At 43.7% G+C, this 18,983-nt stretch overlaps 1 protein-coding gene across 4 annotated transcripts in view; it reads left to right on the top strand.

The window, feature by feature from the left end:
* Window positions 1-18,983, top strand: part of LOC106586705 (target of Nesh-SH3) — a 47,739-nt gene that overhangs the window by 11,702 nt on the left and 17,054 nt on the right. Inside the window, exons 6-14 of one of the 4 annotated variants that reach the window (XM_045707492.2) lie at window positions 1,122-1,171; window positions 3,927-3,969; window positions 7,492-7,557; window positions 7,799-7,876; window positions 10,936-11,778; window positions 11,880-11,972; window positions 12,580-12,774; window positions 13,302-13,367; window positions 18,753-18,827. In XM_045707492.2, the coding sequence (XP_045563448.2) occupies window positions 1,122-1,171; window positions 3,927-3,969; window positions 7,492-7,557; window positions 7,799-7,876; window positions 10,936-11,778; window positions 11,880-11,972; window positions 12,580-12,774; window positions 13,302-13,367; window positions 18,753-18,827 (1,509 nt within the window). The remainder of the gene's footprint in view (window positions 1-1,121; window positions 1,172-3,926; window positions 3,970-7,491; window positions 7,558-7,798; window positions 7,877-10,935; window positions 11,779-11,879; window positions 11,973-12,579; window positions 12,775-13,301; window positions 13,368-18,752; window positions 18,828-18,983) is intronic. The other 3 variants (XM_045707493.2, XM_045707494.2, XM_014174254.3) reach the window with 3 other exon arrangements.

An 18,983-nucleotide genomic window follows, 5' to 3' on the forward strand; every position in this document is an offset into this window, starting at 1 on the left:
TTTTCCTGCCTCATGATGACATCTATTTTGTGAAGTGCACTAGTCCCTCCTGCAGCAAAGCACCCCCACAACATGATGCTGCCACCCCTGTGCTTCACGGTTGGGATGTGTTCTTTGGCTTGCAAGCCTCCCCCTTTTTCCTCCAAACATAACGATGGTCATTATGGCCAAACAGTTCTATTTTTGTTTCATCAGACCAGAGGACATTTCTCCAAAAAGTACGATCTTTGTCCCCATGTGCAGTTGCAAACCATAGTCTGGCTTTTTTATGCCGGTTTTGGAGCAGTGGCTTCTTCCTTGCTGAATGGCCTTTCAGGTTATGTCGATATAGAACTCGTTTTACTGTGGATATAGATACTTTTCTATCTGTTTCCTCCAGCATCTTCACAAGGTCCTTTGCTGTTGTTCTGGGATTGATTTGCACTTTTCGTACCAAAGTACGTTCATCTCTAGGAGACAGAACGCGTCTCCTTCCTGAGTGGTATGATGGCTGCATGGTCCCATGGTGTTTATACTTGCGTACTATTGTTTGTACAGATGAACGTGGTACCTTCAGGCATTTGGAAATTGCTCCCAAGGATGAACCAGACTTGTGGAAGTCTAGAATTTATTGTCTGATGTATTGGCTGATTCTCTTTTGATTTTCCCATGATGTCAAGCAAAGAGGCACTGAGTTTGAAGGTAGGCCTAGAAATACATCCACAGGTACACCTCCAATTGACTCAAATGATGTCAATTAGCCTATCAGAAGCTTCTAAAGCCATGACGTTTTTTTCTGGAATTTTCCAAGCTGTTTAAAGGCACAGTCAAATTAGTGTATGTAAACTTCTGACCCACTGGAATTGTGCTACAGTGAATTATAAGTGAAATAATCTGTCTGTAAACAATTGTTGGAAAAATTACTTGTGTCATGCACAAAGTAGATGTCCTAAGCGACTTGCCAAAACTATAGTTTGTTAACAAGAAATTTGTGGAGTGGTTGAATTACGAGTTTTAAGGACTCCAACCTAAGTGTATGTAAACTTCCGACTTCAACTGTATATATTCCTTGCGGTCCAGTACTAGTAACGTGTTATTAGTTCCAACTGTTCATTCTTTTTGTGTTGTGGTTGTGTTTTCAGAGAAGGCCATCCAGAAACCTTTCAGACCAAGGACCCCTCTGACGCCTGTGGTACGTCCTGCATGTATTACTCCTGCTAATGAATTTGCCCTGTGTCTGTGGTGAGTGTTCTGTACAACGTTGGTGATTTACCTTCGTAAGTCTGTAGTGTGCTCTAGTCTGTAGTGTGCTCTAGTCTGTAGTGTACTCTAGTCTGTAGTGTGCTCTAGTCTGTAGTGTGCTCTAGTCTGTAGTGTGCTCTAGTCTGTAGTGTACTCTAGTCTGTAGTGTACTCTAGTCTGTAGTGTGCTCTAGTCTGTAGCGTGATCTAGTCTGTAGCGTGCTCTAGTCTGTAGTGTGCTCTAGTCTGTAGTGTGCTCTAGTCTGTAGTGTACTCTAGTCTGTAGTGTACTCTAGTCTGTAGTGTGATCTAGTCTGTAGTGTGATCTAGTCTGTAGTGTGCTCTAGTCTGTAGTGTACTCTAGTCTGTAGTGTACTCTAGTCTGTAGTGTACTCTAGTCTGTAGTGTGATCTAGTCTGTAGTGTGATCTAGTCTGTAGTGTACTCTAGTCTGTAGTGTGCTCTAGTCTGTAGTGTACTCTAGTTTGTAGTGTGCTCTAGTCTGTAGTGTACTCTAGTCTGTAGTGTGCTCTAGTCTGTAGTGTACTCTAGTCTGTAGTGTGCTCTAGTCTGTAGTGTGATCTAGTCTGTAGTGTGATCTAGTCTGTAGTGTACTCTAGTCTGTAGTGTGCTCTAGTCTGTAGTGTGCTCTAGTCTGTAGTGTGCTCTAGTCTGTAGTGTGCTCTAGTCTGTAGTGTGCTCTAGTCTGTAGTGTGCTCTAGTCTGTAGTGTACTCTAGTCTGTAGTGTACTCTAGTCTGTAGTGTGCTCTAGTCAGTAGTGTGCTCTAGTCTGTTGTGTACTCTAGTCTGTAGTGTACTCTAGTCTGTAGTGTGCTCTAGTCTGTAGTGTACTCTAGTCTGTAGTGTGCTCTAGTCTGTAGTGTACTCTAGTCTGTAGTGTGCTCTAGTCTGTAGTGTGCTCTAGTCTGTAGTGTGCTCTAGTCTGTAGTGTGCTCTAGTCTGTTGTGTGCTCTAGTCTGTAGTGTACTCTAGTCTGTAGTGTACTCTAGTCTGTAGTGTGCTCTAGTCAGTAGTGTGCTCTAGTCTGTTGTGTACTCTAGTCTGTAGTGTACTCTAGTCTGTAGTGTACTCTAGTCTGTAGTGTACTCTAGTCTGTAGTGTACTCTAGTCTGTCTTTAGTAAGTCTACAGTGTAATATAAGGGATGCCTGGAGCTTCTTTCTTTCCGTCCTGCTCCTTAGTGGAAATAGCGAAACAAGTAGCTAGCCATAGCTGGCCAAGACCAGTAGAGAAGACCATAGCCAGCTAGCACATGTATTACTGAAGAGAGCAGAGGAGAGCAGAGAAGTGGACATGAGTGGTGAGGAAAGGAGAGGAGAGGAGAGGAGAGGAGAGGAGAGGAGAGGAGAGGAGAGGAGAGGAGAGGAGAGGAGAGGAGAGGAGAGGAGAGGAGAGGAGAGGAGAGGAGAGGAGAGGAAAGCCGAGCTGGTGGGAAACAAGTTTGGAAAGATGTGGAGGGGAGAAGAGAGTAGAGAAAAGAGAAGTGTTGGCCTTGAGATTCTGGCCGTGCTCGGTGACTGGACTGTGTGCCTCTGTCGTTTGTCCCCGGCCCCACTCTTATGCAGCTGCACAGCTGACCAGCATTAGCCTCAACCCTGGCACTTCATGAGGGAAAGTTGGAATAACCAGCTTCCCGCCGGAGAGATTACAGATAAGACACAGTGAAGAGGGCAAGGTGCCATGTAACAGAAAGAGAGAGTGAAGATACATGGATAGAGAATATGAGAGAGACATACACACCACACAGAGCCCCAGGACAGCAGCACAATTAGACCCAACCAAATCATGAGAAAACAAAAATATAATTACTTGACATTGGAAAGAATTAACAAAAAAACTGAGCAAACTAGAATGCTATTTGGCCCTAAACAGAGAGTACACAGTGGCAGAATGCCTGACCACTGTGACTGACCCAAACTTAAGGAAAGCTTTGACTATGTACAGACTCAGTGAGCATAGCCTTGCTATTGAGAAAAGCTGCCGTAGGCAGACCTGGCTCTCAAAAGAAGACAGGCTATGTGCACACTGCCCACAAAATGAGGTGGAAACTGAGCTGCACTTCCTAACCTTCTGCCCAATGTATGACCATATTAGAGACACATATTTCCCTCAGATTACACAAATCCACAAAGAATTTGAAAACAAACCCGATTTTGATAAACTCCCATATCTATTGGGTGAAATTCCACAGTGTGCCATCACAGCAGCAAGATTTGTGACCTGTTGCCACAAGAAAAGGTCAACCACTGAAGGATAAACACCATTGTAAATGCAACCCATATTTATGCTTATTTATTTTCCCTTTTGTACTTCGTTACACTGTATATATACATAATATGACATTTGTAATGTCTTTATTCTTTTGGAACTTCTGTGAGTGTAATGTTTACTGTTCATTTTTATAGTTTATTTCACTTTTCTATATTTTCTAACTCACTTGCATTGGCAATGTTAAGATATGTTTCCCATGCCAATAAAGCCCCTTGAATTGAAAATTGACAGACACTGACTGGATTGAGTGAAGTAAATAGGTGAAGTAGCTAGCTCTTCATCTTATCATTGTTGTGTCACATCCAATGACCATAGGCTACAGTATCATGGAGATCTCGCTGTCTCCACCCCTCCCCTCTCTCTCTGCCCCATCTTTCTTTCCCCCATCTCTCTCTTTCTTTCCCTCTCCTAACAGAAAACGGACAACGTGCCACTGTCCTTCTTCCCTCCTCGTCACGGTAAGCCAACAGACAGACATACACACAGACACTTACACACGCATGCACATACTGTACACATGCGCTCCTGGTTTGGTCAAACCCACTGACTCCTGGTTTTACACTGCGGCAAAGACTTAACAGGACATGATGATTTTTCACCCTCCCTTCCAAAACGTCTGTCCCACCACCTTACTGAACCCTGTTCTGAGGAACCAGCACTGGAAGAATTTAAACAGAACGTCTGAATTACGACTCTGCAGACAGGACCACTTCATCATTAATTCAATGTTATAGTCTCCTAATCTTCCTTCTGATAACCACAGGGTTTATCACAGGTGACCAGAGAAGATGACAGCCACTGTGTACCTGTCTACTGTACACACATGTCGCCTATCATGGTTATGACAATGTGATTAGCAAGATACATGCTTGCTAGGGCTGTCAATTATTTTTTTATCATCTTTGTGAAACAGGCCTACTGTACTTAACTCAGGCCATACAATCTGCACTGTAATAAACTGAACCCATACATACTGCACTGTATTACACTGAACCCATACATACTGCACTATATTAGACTGAACCCATACATACTGCACTGTATTACACTGAACCCATACAATCTGCACTGTAATAAACTGAGCCCATACATACTGCACTGTATTACACTGAACCCATACAACCTGCACTGTAATACACTGAGCCCATACATACTGCACTGTATTACACTGAACCCATACAATCTGCACTGTAATAAACTGAGCCCATACATACTGCACTGTATTAAACTGAGGCCATACATACTGCACTGTAATACACTGAGCCCATACATACTGCACTGTAATACACTGAGCCCATACATACTGCACTGTATTACACTGAACCCATTCAACCTGCACTGTAATAAACTGAGCCCATACATACTGCACTGTATTACACTGAACCCATACAACCTGCACTGTAATAAACTGAGCCCATACATACTGCACTGTATTAAACTGAGCCCATACATACTGCACTGTAATACACTGAGCCCATACATACTGCACTGTATTACACTGAACCCATTCAACCTGCACTGTAATAAACTGAGCCCATACATACTGCACTGTATTACACTGAACCCATACAACCTGCACTGTATTACAATGAACTCATACATACTGCACTGTAATAAACTGAGCCCATACATACTGCACTGTATTACACTGAACCCATACAACCTGCACTGTATTACAATGAACTCATACATACTGCACTGTAATAAACTGAGCCCATACATACTGCACTGTATTACACTGAACCCATACAACCTGCACTGTATTACAATGAACTCATACATACTGCATTGAAATAAACTGAGCCCATACATACTGCACTGTATTACACTGAACCCATACATACTGCACTGTATTACAATGAACTCATACATACTGCACTGTATTACACTGAACCCATACAACCTGCACTGTATTACAATGAACTCATACATACTGCACTGTAATAAACTGAACCCATACATACTGCACTGTATTACACTGAACCCATACAACCTGCACTGTATTACACTGAACCCATACAACCTGCACTGTATTACAATGAACTCATACATACTGCACTGTATTACACTGAACCCATACAACCTGCACTGTATTACACTGAACCCATACAACCTGCACTGTATTACACTGAACCCATACAACCTGCACTGTATTACAATGAACTCATACATACTGCACTGTATTACACTGAACCCATACAACCTGCACTGTATTACACTGAACCCATACAATCTGCACTGTAATAAACTGAGCCCATACATACTGCACTGTATTACACTGAACCCATGCAACCTGCACTGTATTACAATGAACTCATACATACTGCACTGTAATACACTGAACCCATACAATCTGCACTGTAATAAACTGAGCCCATACATACTGCACTGTATTACAATGAACTCATACATACTGCACTGTAATACACTGAACCCATACACAATGCACTGTATTACAATGAACTCATACATACTGCACTGTAATACACTGAACCCATACAACCTGCACTGTATTACAATGAACTCATACATACTGCACTGTAATACACTGAACCCATACAACCTGCACTGTATTACAATGAACTCATACATACTGCACTGTAATACACTGAACCCATACAACCTGCACTGTATTACAATGAACTCATACATACTGCACTGTAATACACTGAACCCATACAACCTGCACTGTATTACAATGAACTCATACATACTGCACTGTATTACACTGAACCCATACAACCTGCACTGTATTACAATGAACTCATACATACTGCACTGTAATACACTGAACCCATACAACCTGCACTGTATTACAATGAACTCATACATACTGCACTGTAATACACTGAACCCATACAACCTGCACTGTATTACAATGAACTCATACATACTGCACTGTAATACACTGAACCCATACAACCTGCACTGTATTACAATGAACTCATACATACTGCACTGTAATACACTGAACCCATACATACTGCACTGTAATACACTGAACCCATACACAATGCACTGTAATACATTGAGGCCATACATACTGCACTGTAATAAACTGAGCCCACACATACTGCACTGTATTACACTGAACCCATACAACCTGCACTGTATTACAATGAACTCATACATACTGCACTGTAATACACTGAACCCATACATACTGCACTGTACTACACTGAACCCATACACAATGCACTGTAATACATTGAGGCCATACATACTGCACTGTAATACACTGAATCCATTCAACCTGCACTGTATTACACTGAACCCATACATACTGCACTGTAATACACTGAACCCATACAACTGGCACTGTAATACACTGAACCCATACAACCTGCACTGTACTACACTGAACCCATACATAGTGCACTGTAATACACTGAACCCATTCAACCTGCACTGTAATACACTGAACCCATACATACTGCACTGTAATACACTGAGCGCATACATACTGCACTGTAATACACTGAACCCATACATACTGCACTGTAATACACAGAACCTATACATACTGCACTATAATACACTGAACCCATACATGCTGCACTGTATTACAATTGAACCCATACATTCTGCACTGTAATACACTGAACCCATACAACCTGCACTGTAATACACTGAGCCCATACAACCTGCACTGTAATACACTGAGCCCATACAACCTGCACTGTAATACACTGAAACCATACAATCTGCACTGTAATACACTGAGCCCATACATACTGCACTGTAATACACTGAGCCCATACATACTGCACTGTAATACACTGAACCCATACATTCTGCACTGTAATACACTGAACCCGTACTGCACGGTAATACACTGAATTCATACATACTGCACAGTAATACACTGAACATAGCCAATACATTGGGAATGTAATTGCCACTCACAGCATCCACACTGGGAAACTCCAGGCTGGCAAAGTGATGATAGCTGTTGATGTTTGTCCCCTCCTTCTGTTTAGCTGTCCATAACAGGAGCCAGGGCAGAACCCTCTTCAAGACCCCTATGGCTCCAAGGACCACCTTCGGTAATGAGCCATGCAACTATGTCCTATGCTCTTTCCTTCTTGACCTTATTCCATCTTGACCTTATTCTTCTTGACCTTATTCTTTCTTAACCTTGTAGTCTTTTTCAATCTTACACTTTTAATTTCTCTTTCTTTTCCTCAGGAAGCGTTGACACCATTTCACAGTTTATATCCTGTAGTAGGACATCACGTTTCACTCCACAGATTTTGTGTTGTTCTTAAAGTTTGTTATGTTCCTCAGCCCCAACCTCGACCAATAGACAGCGCTTCCTGTCCACTCCAAGACCCACAATGCCTCTGGTGCAGAACGAGCCAACCGGTAAACAAACAGACACTTTACTCCCAATCGAGACAGGACGGCTTAACTGTCAGTCAGCTTGGCTGCAGCCAGTGAAAGGCTGGGTGGGTGGGTGCTATTTCAGAGGCATCTTCTTTATGATTGGCTGCATGAGTAAGATTGGCATGCACTAAGTATAGAAGTAGAAAGCCCCTCATCCGGATCTCAGGAGAAGATGGCTGAAAGTTCAAATACTGACTCAGACAATTGGTCCCCATGGAGGAGGTAGGTTGCCACGGCAGCATGGCCTAGCCTAGTTGTTGGTTGGTCCAGGTGAGAACGACCCTTGAACTTTTGAGCATATTGCATAAGCGTTGCTTGTTCACTCAATATGTTTCTCATCAGTCACGTCCCACAAACAAGTCAATCGTCTTTCTCTTTCTTCCTCAATCTTTGTCTCATTTCGTTGCTGTCTGTCCAAACATCCATCAGCATCTTGTACCATATGTAACCCACATTCATTCATCTGTTGATTTCAATACTTTTAAAAGATTCTACACACAACTGTTCATTTAGAATCATTATTTTAACTCATGGTGCTTTGCTTTCAGCCAGCGTTGAAGGTGTTCAGTCCAGTCTGCATGATAAAGTAGAACATTACAGTCTAGAATGTGTTCAGTCCAGGCTGAATGATAAATGTGCATATTACAGTCTAGAAGGTGTTCAGTCCAGTTTGCGTTATAAAGTAGAACATTACAGTTTAGAAGGTATTCAGTCCAGTCTGCATGATGAAATAGAATATTACAGTCTAGAATGTGTTCAGTCCAGGCTGAATGATAAATGTGCATATTACAGTCTAGAAGGTGTTCAGTCCAGTTTGCGTTATAAAGTAGAACATTACAGTTTAGAAGGTATTCAGTCCAGTCTGCATGATGAAATAGAATATTACAGTCTAGGTGTTCAGTCCAGTCTGCGTGATAAAGTAGCATATCACAGTCTAGAAAGTGTTCAGTCCAGTCTGCGTGATAAAGTAGCATATCACAGTCTAGACGGTGTTCTGTCCAGTCTGTATGATAAAGTAGGATTTTGCAGTCTAGGAGGTGTTCAGTCCAGTCTGCATGGTAAAGTACTAAGTTACAGTCTAGGAGGTGTTCAGTCCAGTCTGCATGGTAAAGTAGTAAGTTACAGTCTAGGAGGTGTTCAGTCCAGTCTGCATGGTAATGTGTCATGCTACAAAATGACTCCACTTTCTTCCCAACAGAAGCAGAGCCTCACAGATCTATCATAAAATGTCCTTGTTTCTCATAGTGTACTCTTTTTATTTGTATTTTTTAAATATATTTTTTAATGTAACCTTTCATTTAACTAGGCAAGTCAGCTATTAACAAATTCTTATTTACAATGACGGCCTACCCCGACCAAGCCCTAACCCGGACGATGCTGGGCCAACTGTGCGCCGCCCTATGGGACTCCCAATCACGGCTGGTTGTGAAACAGCCTGGAATGATACATACAGTACTCTGACTGTATGTCCCTTCTATCCTTTCTTTATTCACATCTTTCTATCGTTTCTGTTATCCCTCTTGAACAAGTGTTAGCAAAACATTCATCCCTGAAGTACTTTTCTATATATTTTAGACAGCAGTTCTGAAAATAGCACTCATGAGCCAAAAGTTGTCCCAGAAAATGGCCTACTACGTCACATATGTGTAGGCAGATATGTAGGCAGATATGTGCACCACGTCATTGCTCTCGCTATTGCAGTGTTCATATGCTAGTCGGAACTAGGGAACTCTGACATTTCTCACTTGCTGAACGTGGTACATGTATAACTACAACCAGTTAGCATGTCGAAAATGTCAGAGTTTCCTCGTTCCGACTAGCACTTGAAATCGGCATCTCTCTCTCTCTCTCTCTCTCTCTCTCTCTGCTGTATCTACTGAGCTGTTGGGCCAGCCCTGCATACCTCAATTGGTATTGCTGGGCAGGCCTCTTACTAGCTGTTACTCAAATTCAAAGGGCTGAAGATCATTGGCTAGAACTCGAATTGCTAGGGGGCTGGCCCACATGGTTGGAAATGTCAGGAAAATAGCACGGCACAGCTTAAAAAAAACAGTCACTTTCAAACTAGGGATTTCGTGGCTAATTGAGGTAAGACAGTAATTCTGCTCATATATTATGCATGTATGAACTACACATAGACATATCCAGCCCAAAGCGGGAAAAAAATGCTTTCTTAGTCGTCAAAGTACCGGAGCATGTCTTTAATAAACACATTACACTTATTGGAAATGTGCTGTTCCCTCATTACGTTTATTGCATAACTACACCACAACCAGCCCTCAAAAGCCCCTTCTACCTGGCCTTAACTGTGGTAGCATCAATATTACAATAGCGTATTGAGAAGTGACACAAAAACCCTGGAATGTCATGTTATCTACTCCTCTACAACATTCCAAATCCTTCTCTCTCTTCTCCCTCCCTCTCTCTCTCTCTCTCTCCATCTCCCTTTCTTTCTCTATTCCCTCTTTTCTCTCCCTCTGGGAGTCGAGGTAAAGTACCTGATTGGCTTAAACAATCAATTAGAGATGGTCATTAAAATCCTAACACTAGGTGATCAACCCTCACCCTGTTAAAACCTCATGGTTCACAGTCCTCCAAAAGCACACAGACAAATGCATTTTGGACAGCAGTCACTCAGAGTTGTCCTTGTTCTGATAGCCTGGTAGCTGCTTCTATGTGTAGTAACACGTTCTTTACACTGCAAACTGCTCCATATGTGCTCAGCTACTTTCAAATCCAACCCTCTGAATCAACCTCATGCCAGGTAAAGCTTTATATCTGTTATGTGCTGGTTGAGGTCCAGGATAAGCTCTCCCCAGCCCAAGTCGTAAACCCATATCAGCCTGGGTATCAGGGAGAATTGCTATCTATTCTCTATGGTTATTTTATTTTATCTGTCAATGGATTCTATAGTTTTTCTAAGCCATTTAAATATTAATTTTTTCCAGTGTCAAAGACCTGTCCTTGGTGTGCTGTCTGTTCTATAAATCTTATTTTTATGGCTTCAATGTTCTACTCTCATCTCTCACCCACTCCAGGACGAGCAGACCAGATCAGATCTGCCTCCTCTCCCTCCGTGGACATCACCCATTCCGCCCCCACCCTCCCCCGTGCCTCTCCCACCGTCCCCCGTGCCTCCCTAACCGTCCCCCGTGCTTCCCCCACCGTTCCCCTTGCCTCCCCCACCCTCCCTTTATCCTCCCCCACCCTCCCTCATGCCTCCCCCCAGCTCCTGCCCTCCCCCACCCTTCCCCTGGCCTCTCCCACGGCCCCTGCGCCTAACCCCCATCGTAACGAAGAGAGACACAGGGGACCGGCCCAGGGCAGGCTCCAACAGGCCAGACCCCAACAAGCCAGACCCCAACAAGCCAGACCCCAGCCTGAGCCTCAGGCCCAGCCCCAACAGGCCAGACCCCAACAGGCCAGACCCCAACAAGCCAGACCCCAGCCTGAGCCTCAGGCCCAGCCCCAACAGGCCAGACCCCAACAGGCCAGACCCCAACAAGCCAGACCCCAGCCTGAGCCTCAGGCCCAGCCCCAACAGGCCAGACCCCAACAGGCCAGACCCCAACAGGCCAGACCCCAGCCCGAGACTCAGTCCCAGCCCCAACAGGCCAGACCCCAACAGGCCAGACCCCAACAGACCAGACCCCAACAGGCCAGACCCCAACAGGTCCAGCCTCAGGCCCAGCCTCAGGCCCAACCTCAGGCCCAACCTCAGGCCCAACCTCAGGCCCAACCTCAGGCCCAGCCCCAACAGGCCCAGCCCCAACAGGCCCAGCCCCAACAGGCCAGACCCCAACAGGCCAGACCCCAGCCAGAGCCTCAGGCCCAGCCCCAACAGCCTGCTAAGGTCACCCAGAACCTTCAGACCCCCACTGGTAAAGACCCTGCTCTCTCCACTCAGACTGTAACAGAGAAATAGAAACATTTATAATGGATCATTGAGTCCAAACGTCTAATCCTCTAATAAAAAATAAAGTTCTCTCTCACACAGCTCCCAGCCAATATCAGGTGGGACAACCTCTGCCAAGACCCGCCCTCGCCACTGAGAGGGCCAATAGTAATACTCAGGGTAACGATGACACCATTTTGTCCTATCACCATCTCTGTTGTCATCCAACCTCATGAACCCAAAGCTCTCATTGGTCATGTCTGCTCTCCATCAGTAAATTATTGGATGACCTCATAGCTTACCCATAATACTATTTTCATCAGTCCGCACACTGTTACTATTGGTTGAAGCTGTCTGTGTTGCACTCTGAACCCTTTCTCCCTCCTACCATCCCATTACAACAAACTGTACACCTGTACCCCTGCATCTCTCCATCACCCTTGCCCATCCATCTCATCCTTACTCCACCACACTCACCCCATTCCTGATCATTCTAGGCACTGGATAGTTTGGTCTCACTGGCATTAAATCATCCATCTTTCATTGAAAAGAAAAGAAGGGCAGTTCAACCAAAGTTTTGTTTCGTATCTCTATCCATTCTTTTCACTTCACTCTTCCTTTCCTTGTCTGCATCTTTCATTCATCCATCTATCCACTCACTCATTCTTTTGTTTTTCCATCCAGGGCTCCTACCATCTCACCTGAATGACCTTTGAACCTTGTCTCCATGGGATCGGACCCCTTATCTCTCTAATCCCTCTTACTGCCCCTCTCTATGTTCATATAGGTACCGGCTTCCTGAGACCTTTGACCCCCACCAAGCCTCGCTCTCCTATAGGCTCTGCCATTGCCACGGCAGCCAGGAACACGACGTTGCCTCATGATCGCGTATCTCTCTACATCACCCCTAACGGCATCAGACCTCTCTCTCTACCCAGGAACAAAAACACCACCTCCCCCCTCACCTCCGTCACGCGTGAGGGTAACGGAGCAATGTTTTCCTCTTCCTCCTCCTTATCTTCCTTCCTCTGTCCTCACCACTAGCTCAGGTCTCACCTTCTCTTTCTCTCTCGCTCTCTCTCTCTCCTCTCACAAATCGATATGGGTGTCATGTGGTCTTGGTTCACAGTGTGGGTCAGAGAATGTGTAGGCTTAATAATTTCTGCCAATGTTTTTGGAGAGAGAGAGAGAGAGAGAGAGAGAGAGAGAGAGAGAGAGAGAGAGAGAGAGAGAGAGAGAGAGAGAGAGAGAGAGAGAGAGAGAGAGAGAGAGAGAGAGAGAGAGAGAGAGATACATCTGTGGAACACAGGCCAACTGGTTTTAAATCACTCCAAACACCAGACTGATCTGACCATTTACTTTTAAGCGACAGTGTTTTGAGATGAGATTATGTTATCCACTTTTAGTCTTGTTGTTGTTGTCCTCTCGTGTGTTCCTAGCATGCCTTTAGCGTGTTTTCTGCATTTTCAGACATGCTTAATTTAATGAGCCCTCTTCTCCCTCCAACAGCTGACGGGGAGCACCACAAGGGTCTTGCTATTCCCAAACCTGCAGTCTGGTCCGGAAACCGACTGGGTAAAAACAGAGATGATCGTTACCTCTCACTGTGTCTCTCACCCACTAACCCATCTCCCCCGAGATACGCCATTTTGTTTTATGTTCCCCGCAGCAAGCCCTCCGTGCGCTTAAGCCACAACAACTTTTCCCTGTCCTAAGATTGGCAAGCTTGTCTGTTTGTCCGCGTGACTGTCCGTTCTTATTGGGCATCCTGTCCATTTGCCTGTTGTGCCTGTTATTGTTGATGTGGGTCTGAATCTGCTGGTGTGTTTGTCCACGTTTTGACTGTCAATATGACTGAGACTAAAGAAGAATCCTCCCCTCTGGTCGTATCACTACAGTCTGATCCTAGACCTGTTGTTCAGGTCATAAAAGACTGAATCTTACAGTAACTTTATTTCTGGGAGCATGGTTAGAATTTTCACACAAATCTCCCATTGACGTCAATGCATGATTTGCTCGAAAATGTGTTACATCTCAAGCCAAAAAATGACCACAGTCATGGATGTCCACACCTACATTTCACTATAACCAGTTGTTGGCCTCAGTTTCTGCTTCAGTCTCAGCCGGTGTGTGTGTTTCTGGGAAACTGGCAGAGTTTCAGAGGTCATCAAGGAGCCCTAGGGCTTGCAGGAAGCAGCTCTACAGAATTAAAAACACACTTTGTCTACAAAAACCAATCTGAAATACCAATGAAATAGTATTACATTTTGAATGTCCCTACAGCAACGTTATTGCAATATTTGCACTTTTTGGTTTGTAATGAACTGCAAAAGTAAATCATTGATGTAGTTGTGAATTATGATGTGTCTAAACGGTAAGTCAGTGGTGTCTGTCTGTCTGTCTGTCTGTCTGTCTGTCTGTCTGTCTGTCTGTCTGTCTGTCTGTCTGTCTGTCTGTCTGTCTGTCTGTCTGTCTGTCTGTCGTGTCTGTCTGTCGTGTCTGTCTGTCGTGTCTGTCTGTCTGTCAGTGGTGTCTGTCTGTCTGTCAGTGGTGTCTGTCTGTCTTGGGCTTATCCGTCTCCTATTTCTATGGTCCTGAAGCATGTGTTTCTCAGGGTGAATTCCACACTGGATGGAGTGCTCATATCTGTGTTCTGTACCTCAATGTCTTGCACATCTCATGTTTGATTTGATGTTGTTCAACTGTGAATGTGGTCTATATAGTTTATATAGGCCTTACATTGTTTTGAGCCCTCTACTTTGAGAGTGGATAGTGACCTTGAGTTTCTCCAGTATACAGTGCATTCGGAAAATATTCAGACCCCTTGACTTTTTCCACATTTTGTTACGTTACAGCCTTATTCTAAAATTGTTCAATTGTATTATTCCCTCATTAATCTACACACAATACCCCATAATGACAAAGCAAAAACTTGTTTTTAGACATTTTTGCAAATCTATAGAAAAAAAATATATTACATTTACATAAGTATTCAGGCACTTTGCTCAGTACTTTGTTGAAGCATTTTTGGAAGCGATTACAGCCTTGGGTCTTCTTGGGTGTGACGCGACAAGCTTGACACACCTGTATTTGGGGAGTTTCTCCCATTCTTCTCTACAGGTCTTATTGGGGAGCGTTGCTGCACAGCTATTTTCAGTTCTCTCCAGAGATGTACCGACTTGGTTCAAGTCCAGGGTCTCGCTGGGCAACTCAAGGACATTCAGAGACTTGTCCCGAAGCCACTCCTGCGTTGTCTTGGCTGTGTGCTTAGGGTTGTTGTCCTGTTGGAAGGTAAACCTTCGCCCCAGTCTGAGGCCGTGAACGCTCTGAACCAGGTTTTCATCAAGAATCTTTCTGTACTTTGCTCTATTCATCTTTGCCTCGATCCTGACCATTCTCCCAGTCCCTGCCACAGGGATGATGCCAGGTTTCTTCCAGATGTGACGCTTGGCATTCAGGCCAAAGAGTTCGATCTTGGATTCATCAGATCATAGAATCTAGTTTTAATGGTTTGAGAGTCCTTTAGGTGCCTTTTGGCAAACTCCAAGTGGGCTGTCATGTGCCTTTTACAGAGTTGTGGATTCTGTCTGGCCACTCTACCATAAAGGCCTGATTGGTGGATTGCTGGATAGATGTTTGTCCTTCTGGAAGGTTCTCCTTTGTTTTGGTAGCCTTCCCCAGATCTGTGCCTCGACACAATCCTGTCTCAGAGCTCTATGAACAATTACCTCCACCTCATGGCTTGGTTTTTGCTCTGACATGCACTGTCAACTGTGGGGACCTCATGTAGACAGGTGTGTGCCTTTTCAAATCATGTACAATAAAATTTACCACAGGTGGACTACAATCAAATTGTAGAAACTTCTCAAGGATGCTCAATGGAAACAGGATGTACCTGAGTTCAATTTCGAGTCTCACAGCAAAGGGTCTGAATACTTATGTAAATAAGGTATTTCATTTTCTTTATTTTTATAAATTTGCACAAATGTCAAAAAAACTGTTTTTACTTAGTCAGTATGGGGTATTGTGTGTAGATTGATGAGGAATAAAAATATCTAATCCATTTTAGAATAAGGTCGTAACATCACAAAATGTTGAAAAAGGAGAGAGGTCTGAATGCTTTCCGGTTGCACTGTATGTTGCTACAAGCATAACAGTAATTTTGTAAATCAGTGGAAAATATTTTCTCAGGGAATATTGTTCTGGGCAAACCTAATGCACAGTGTTTTTCACTGTCTTGCCAGAGGATTCTGACAGAAACCAGCACACACAACAATCTACTGCTGGTAAAGCTCACACTTCAAAACATGTGTGTGTGTGTGTGTGTGTGTGTGTGTGTGTGTGTGTGTGTGTGTGTGTGTGTGTGTGTGTGTGTGTGTGTGTGTGTGTGTGTGTTTAAGTGCGTGGGAGCATGTGTGTGTCTGTCACTGCTGTTGTAAAACAGTGCAGCGGTTAGGTGTTTGTCACCCAAAGAGACCAGTGAGTGTTTTGTGGGCTGTTGTGAATAATCTGGTTCTCCCATAGCCAGCTGCAGGGTTCAGGATGATAAACAGAGCTTCCTCATGACGTCACACCTTACGTTCCCATAACGCTGATCCCCATCACCCAATGAGCAGTCAACAAAAGTTGTAGATTTTATTTTTGGGGAAAAAAGCATTTAAGGAGCCACAAGGTTTTACACACAGCCACATTTTCTTTGGCTGAAAGCGACACACATTGTGGCTCTCCAAGACTTTCCCACGCTTGGCTTCAAGTTCTACTTATCCTTGTCTGGTCTTCGTAGCCCCATTGAGGTCGGAGCTCTCGAGATAAGAGTGGGCCAACTGGAAATGACATGATGTGACATGGGGCCCCCTGGGCTGCACACTGGGTGGTCAGAGCTATAGACATAGGCTACAGTGAATAGAATGAACCAGTCTCCCAAGCATTCAAAGAACTGCCACAATCACGCTCAGATAGTGTCTACCACATCAAAGTCAACAGTATGGAGAGATGACGTATGTCCAGTAAGTGCATTTACTCAATGAGACCTGAACTAGGGTTGCAAACCCTCTCAGTTTGGCCAGGAGTAAAGATAATCAAGGAGAATATCCTGAACTGGATTGCTTAATAGTAGATCTGAGTTCAGTCTGAGTGGCCTGTTCTGAGTTTGATACTCCAGAGTCTTCATCACAGAGCTTTGCCACTAAAATCAGTCCACAGCCTGCTAAAGCTCCAACAGACTTTAAAAGAACATAATTTAGCGGGAGTTTGAACTGGCGTCCGCCTTATTCCCTGGGTTGTGTTTAGTTTGATCCTATTCGTAGTTTCTGGAATAGGAACAATACAGGGATTGTGAAGAATTTTGGCTTGACTGTAGCAGAGGATTAATTGAGACCAGGTTTCTTGCTTTTCATGTAAAAGATATAAGAACATACATAACATGTTATGGTGTCTCAGTGGTCTATTCAATCAGCTCTGCTTTAGTTGACATCCACATAGCGGCTGTTTTGGCGTGTCGCAGGTGGAACTGTGTTAGAGCTGTTAAATCCACAAGCTGCTCCTGTGGCATTATACCTAAAGCGGACATTGCCATTGGCTGCATGGAGTCACATTAAGAGAAATCCCATGCAGACTTTTTTTTTACAAGTTCGGACACAGGAATGTGAGATGTAATCAACAACTCGATTAGTCTGATAGAAATCCTCATTATTTAGTTTAATGATTTTCAAATTGAGCGTAATTATTTCTACAGTAAATAGACTACACTTTCTTGTTCTGAACTTCTAACGCAAGTGGGACGGTGTGGCTTTGTGGCAATAATCAAGAGCAGTTGCTCAATGATTTCACAGCTACAGTTTCACCTTGAATGCAGTTCCACATATCAGCTACAGTGCCTTCAGAAAGTATGCAGACCATTTGACTTTATACACATTTTGTTACGTTACAGCCTTACTCTAAAATAGATTAAATAATAAAACCTATTCAGCAATCTACACACACTACCCAATAATGACAACGTAAAAACAGTTTTTTTGACATTTGTGCAAATTTATAAAACATTTAAAACAGAAATACCTTATTTACATAAGTATTCAGACACTTTGCTATGACCTGAACCCGATCAGAATTCTCTGGAGAGACCTGAAAATAGCTGTGCAGCGAACCTCCCCATCCAACCTGACAGAGCTTGAGAGGATCTGCAGAGAAGAATGGGAGAAACTTCCCAAATACAGGTGTGCCAAGCTTCTAGCGTCATGCCCAAGAAGACTCGAGGCTGTAATCACTGCCAAAGGTGCTTCAACAAAGTACTGAGTAAAGGGTCTGAATACTTATGTAAATGTAATATTTCATTTTTTTCTATTTGCAAATGTTTCTAAAATTCTGTTTTTGCTTTTTCATTATGGGGTATTGTGTGTAGATTGATGTGGGAAAACACTATTTAATAAATCTTTGAATAAGGCTGTAACCTAACAAAATGTGGAAAAAGTCAAGGGGTCTGAAAACATTCCGAAGGCACTGTATGTGTCGGCTATCACCGGTAAATGCTTGATCTTATTGAATCTATGCCTCGGTCTTGCTGACAATTTCTTTGAATCCTCGTGTGGTTTTTAGGTTTCTTCTGATTGCTGCTCTTGTGTTTTTTTATGTGACAGCTAGGTTTATAGTTGAAGGTTATTAAGAGTTGATGTGGTGTTACTCATAGCCTATGGCTGTGGTATGTAGTAGGAATTCTCAACATCCTTTTTTTACAAGTCCAATCTGTTGTATGGCAATGCTTCTGTCCATCACCATCTCCTCTCCAGTGGTTCAGTTGACACTGCGGCTTCTCTGTTCTTCATCCCTCTTGAAAAGTATTCCACTGTTTTTTCAAAAGCACAATATTCATCCTCAGTTATGAATTAATATGCCTCTCAACAGTGCACTCCAGCAGCCTCCAAATATGTAGTTCCTAACCTTGCTATGGCCTCTACTTCACAGGCTCCCCTGCAGTCCTGCGTCCCTCTCTTCCTGTCAACAAGAGGCCCAACCTGGTGGGGAAAACAGGGGACAAGGGTGAGGGCAGAACTGACCACTGTTTTGGCTGCTGAATACTTTTACTTCTGTTAAAGCAACACTTCACAAGTTTTGCACCGACATCTTCATTTTGATGGTTCTTCCTTCCCTCAGTAAAGTTCTAAAGCGCCTTGCACTTCTCTGAAGAATACACAC

Source organism: Salmo salar, chromosome 25, assembly GCF_965601325.2.
Source record: "Salmo salar chromosome 25, fSalSal1, whole genome shotgun sequence".
NCBI lineage: Eukaryota > Metazoa > Chordata > Actinopteri > Salmoniformes > Salmonidae > Salmo > Salmo salar.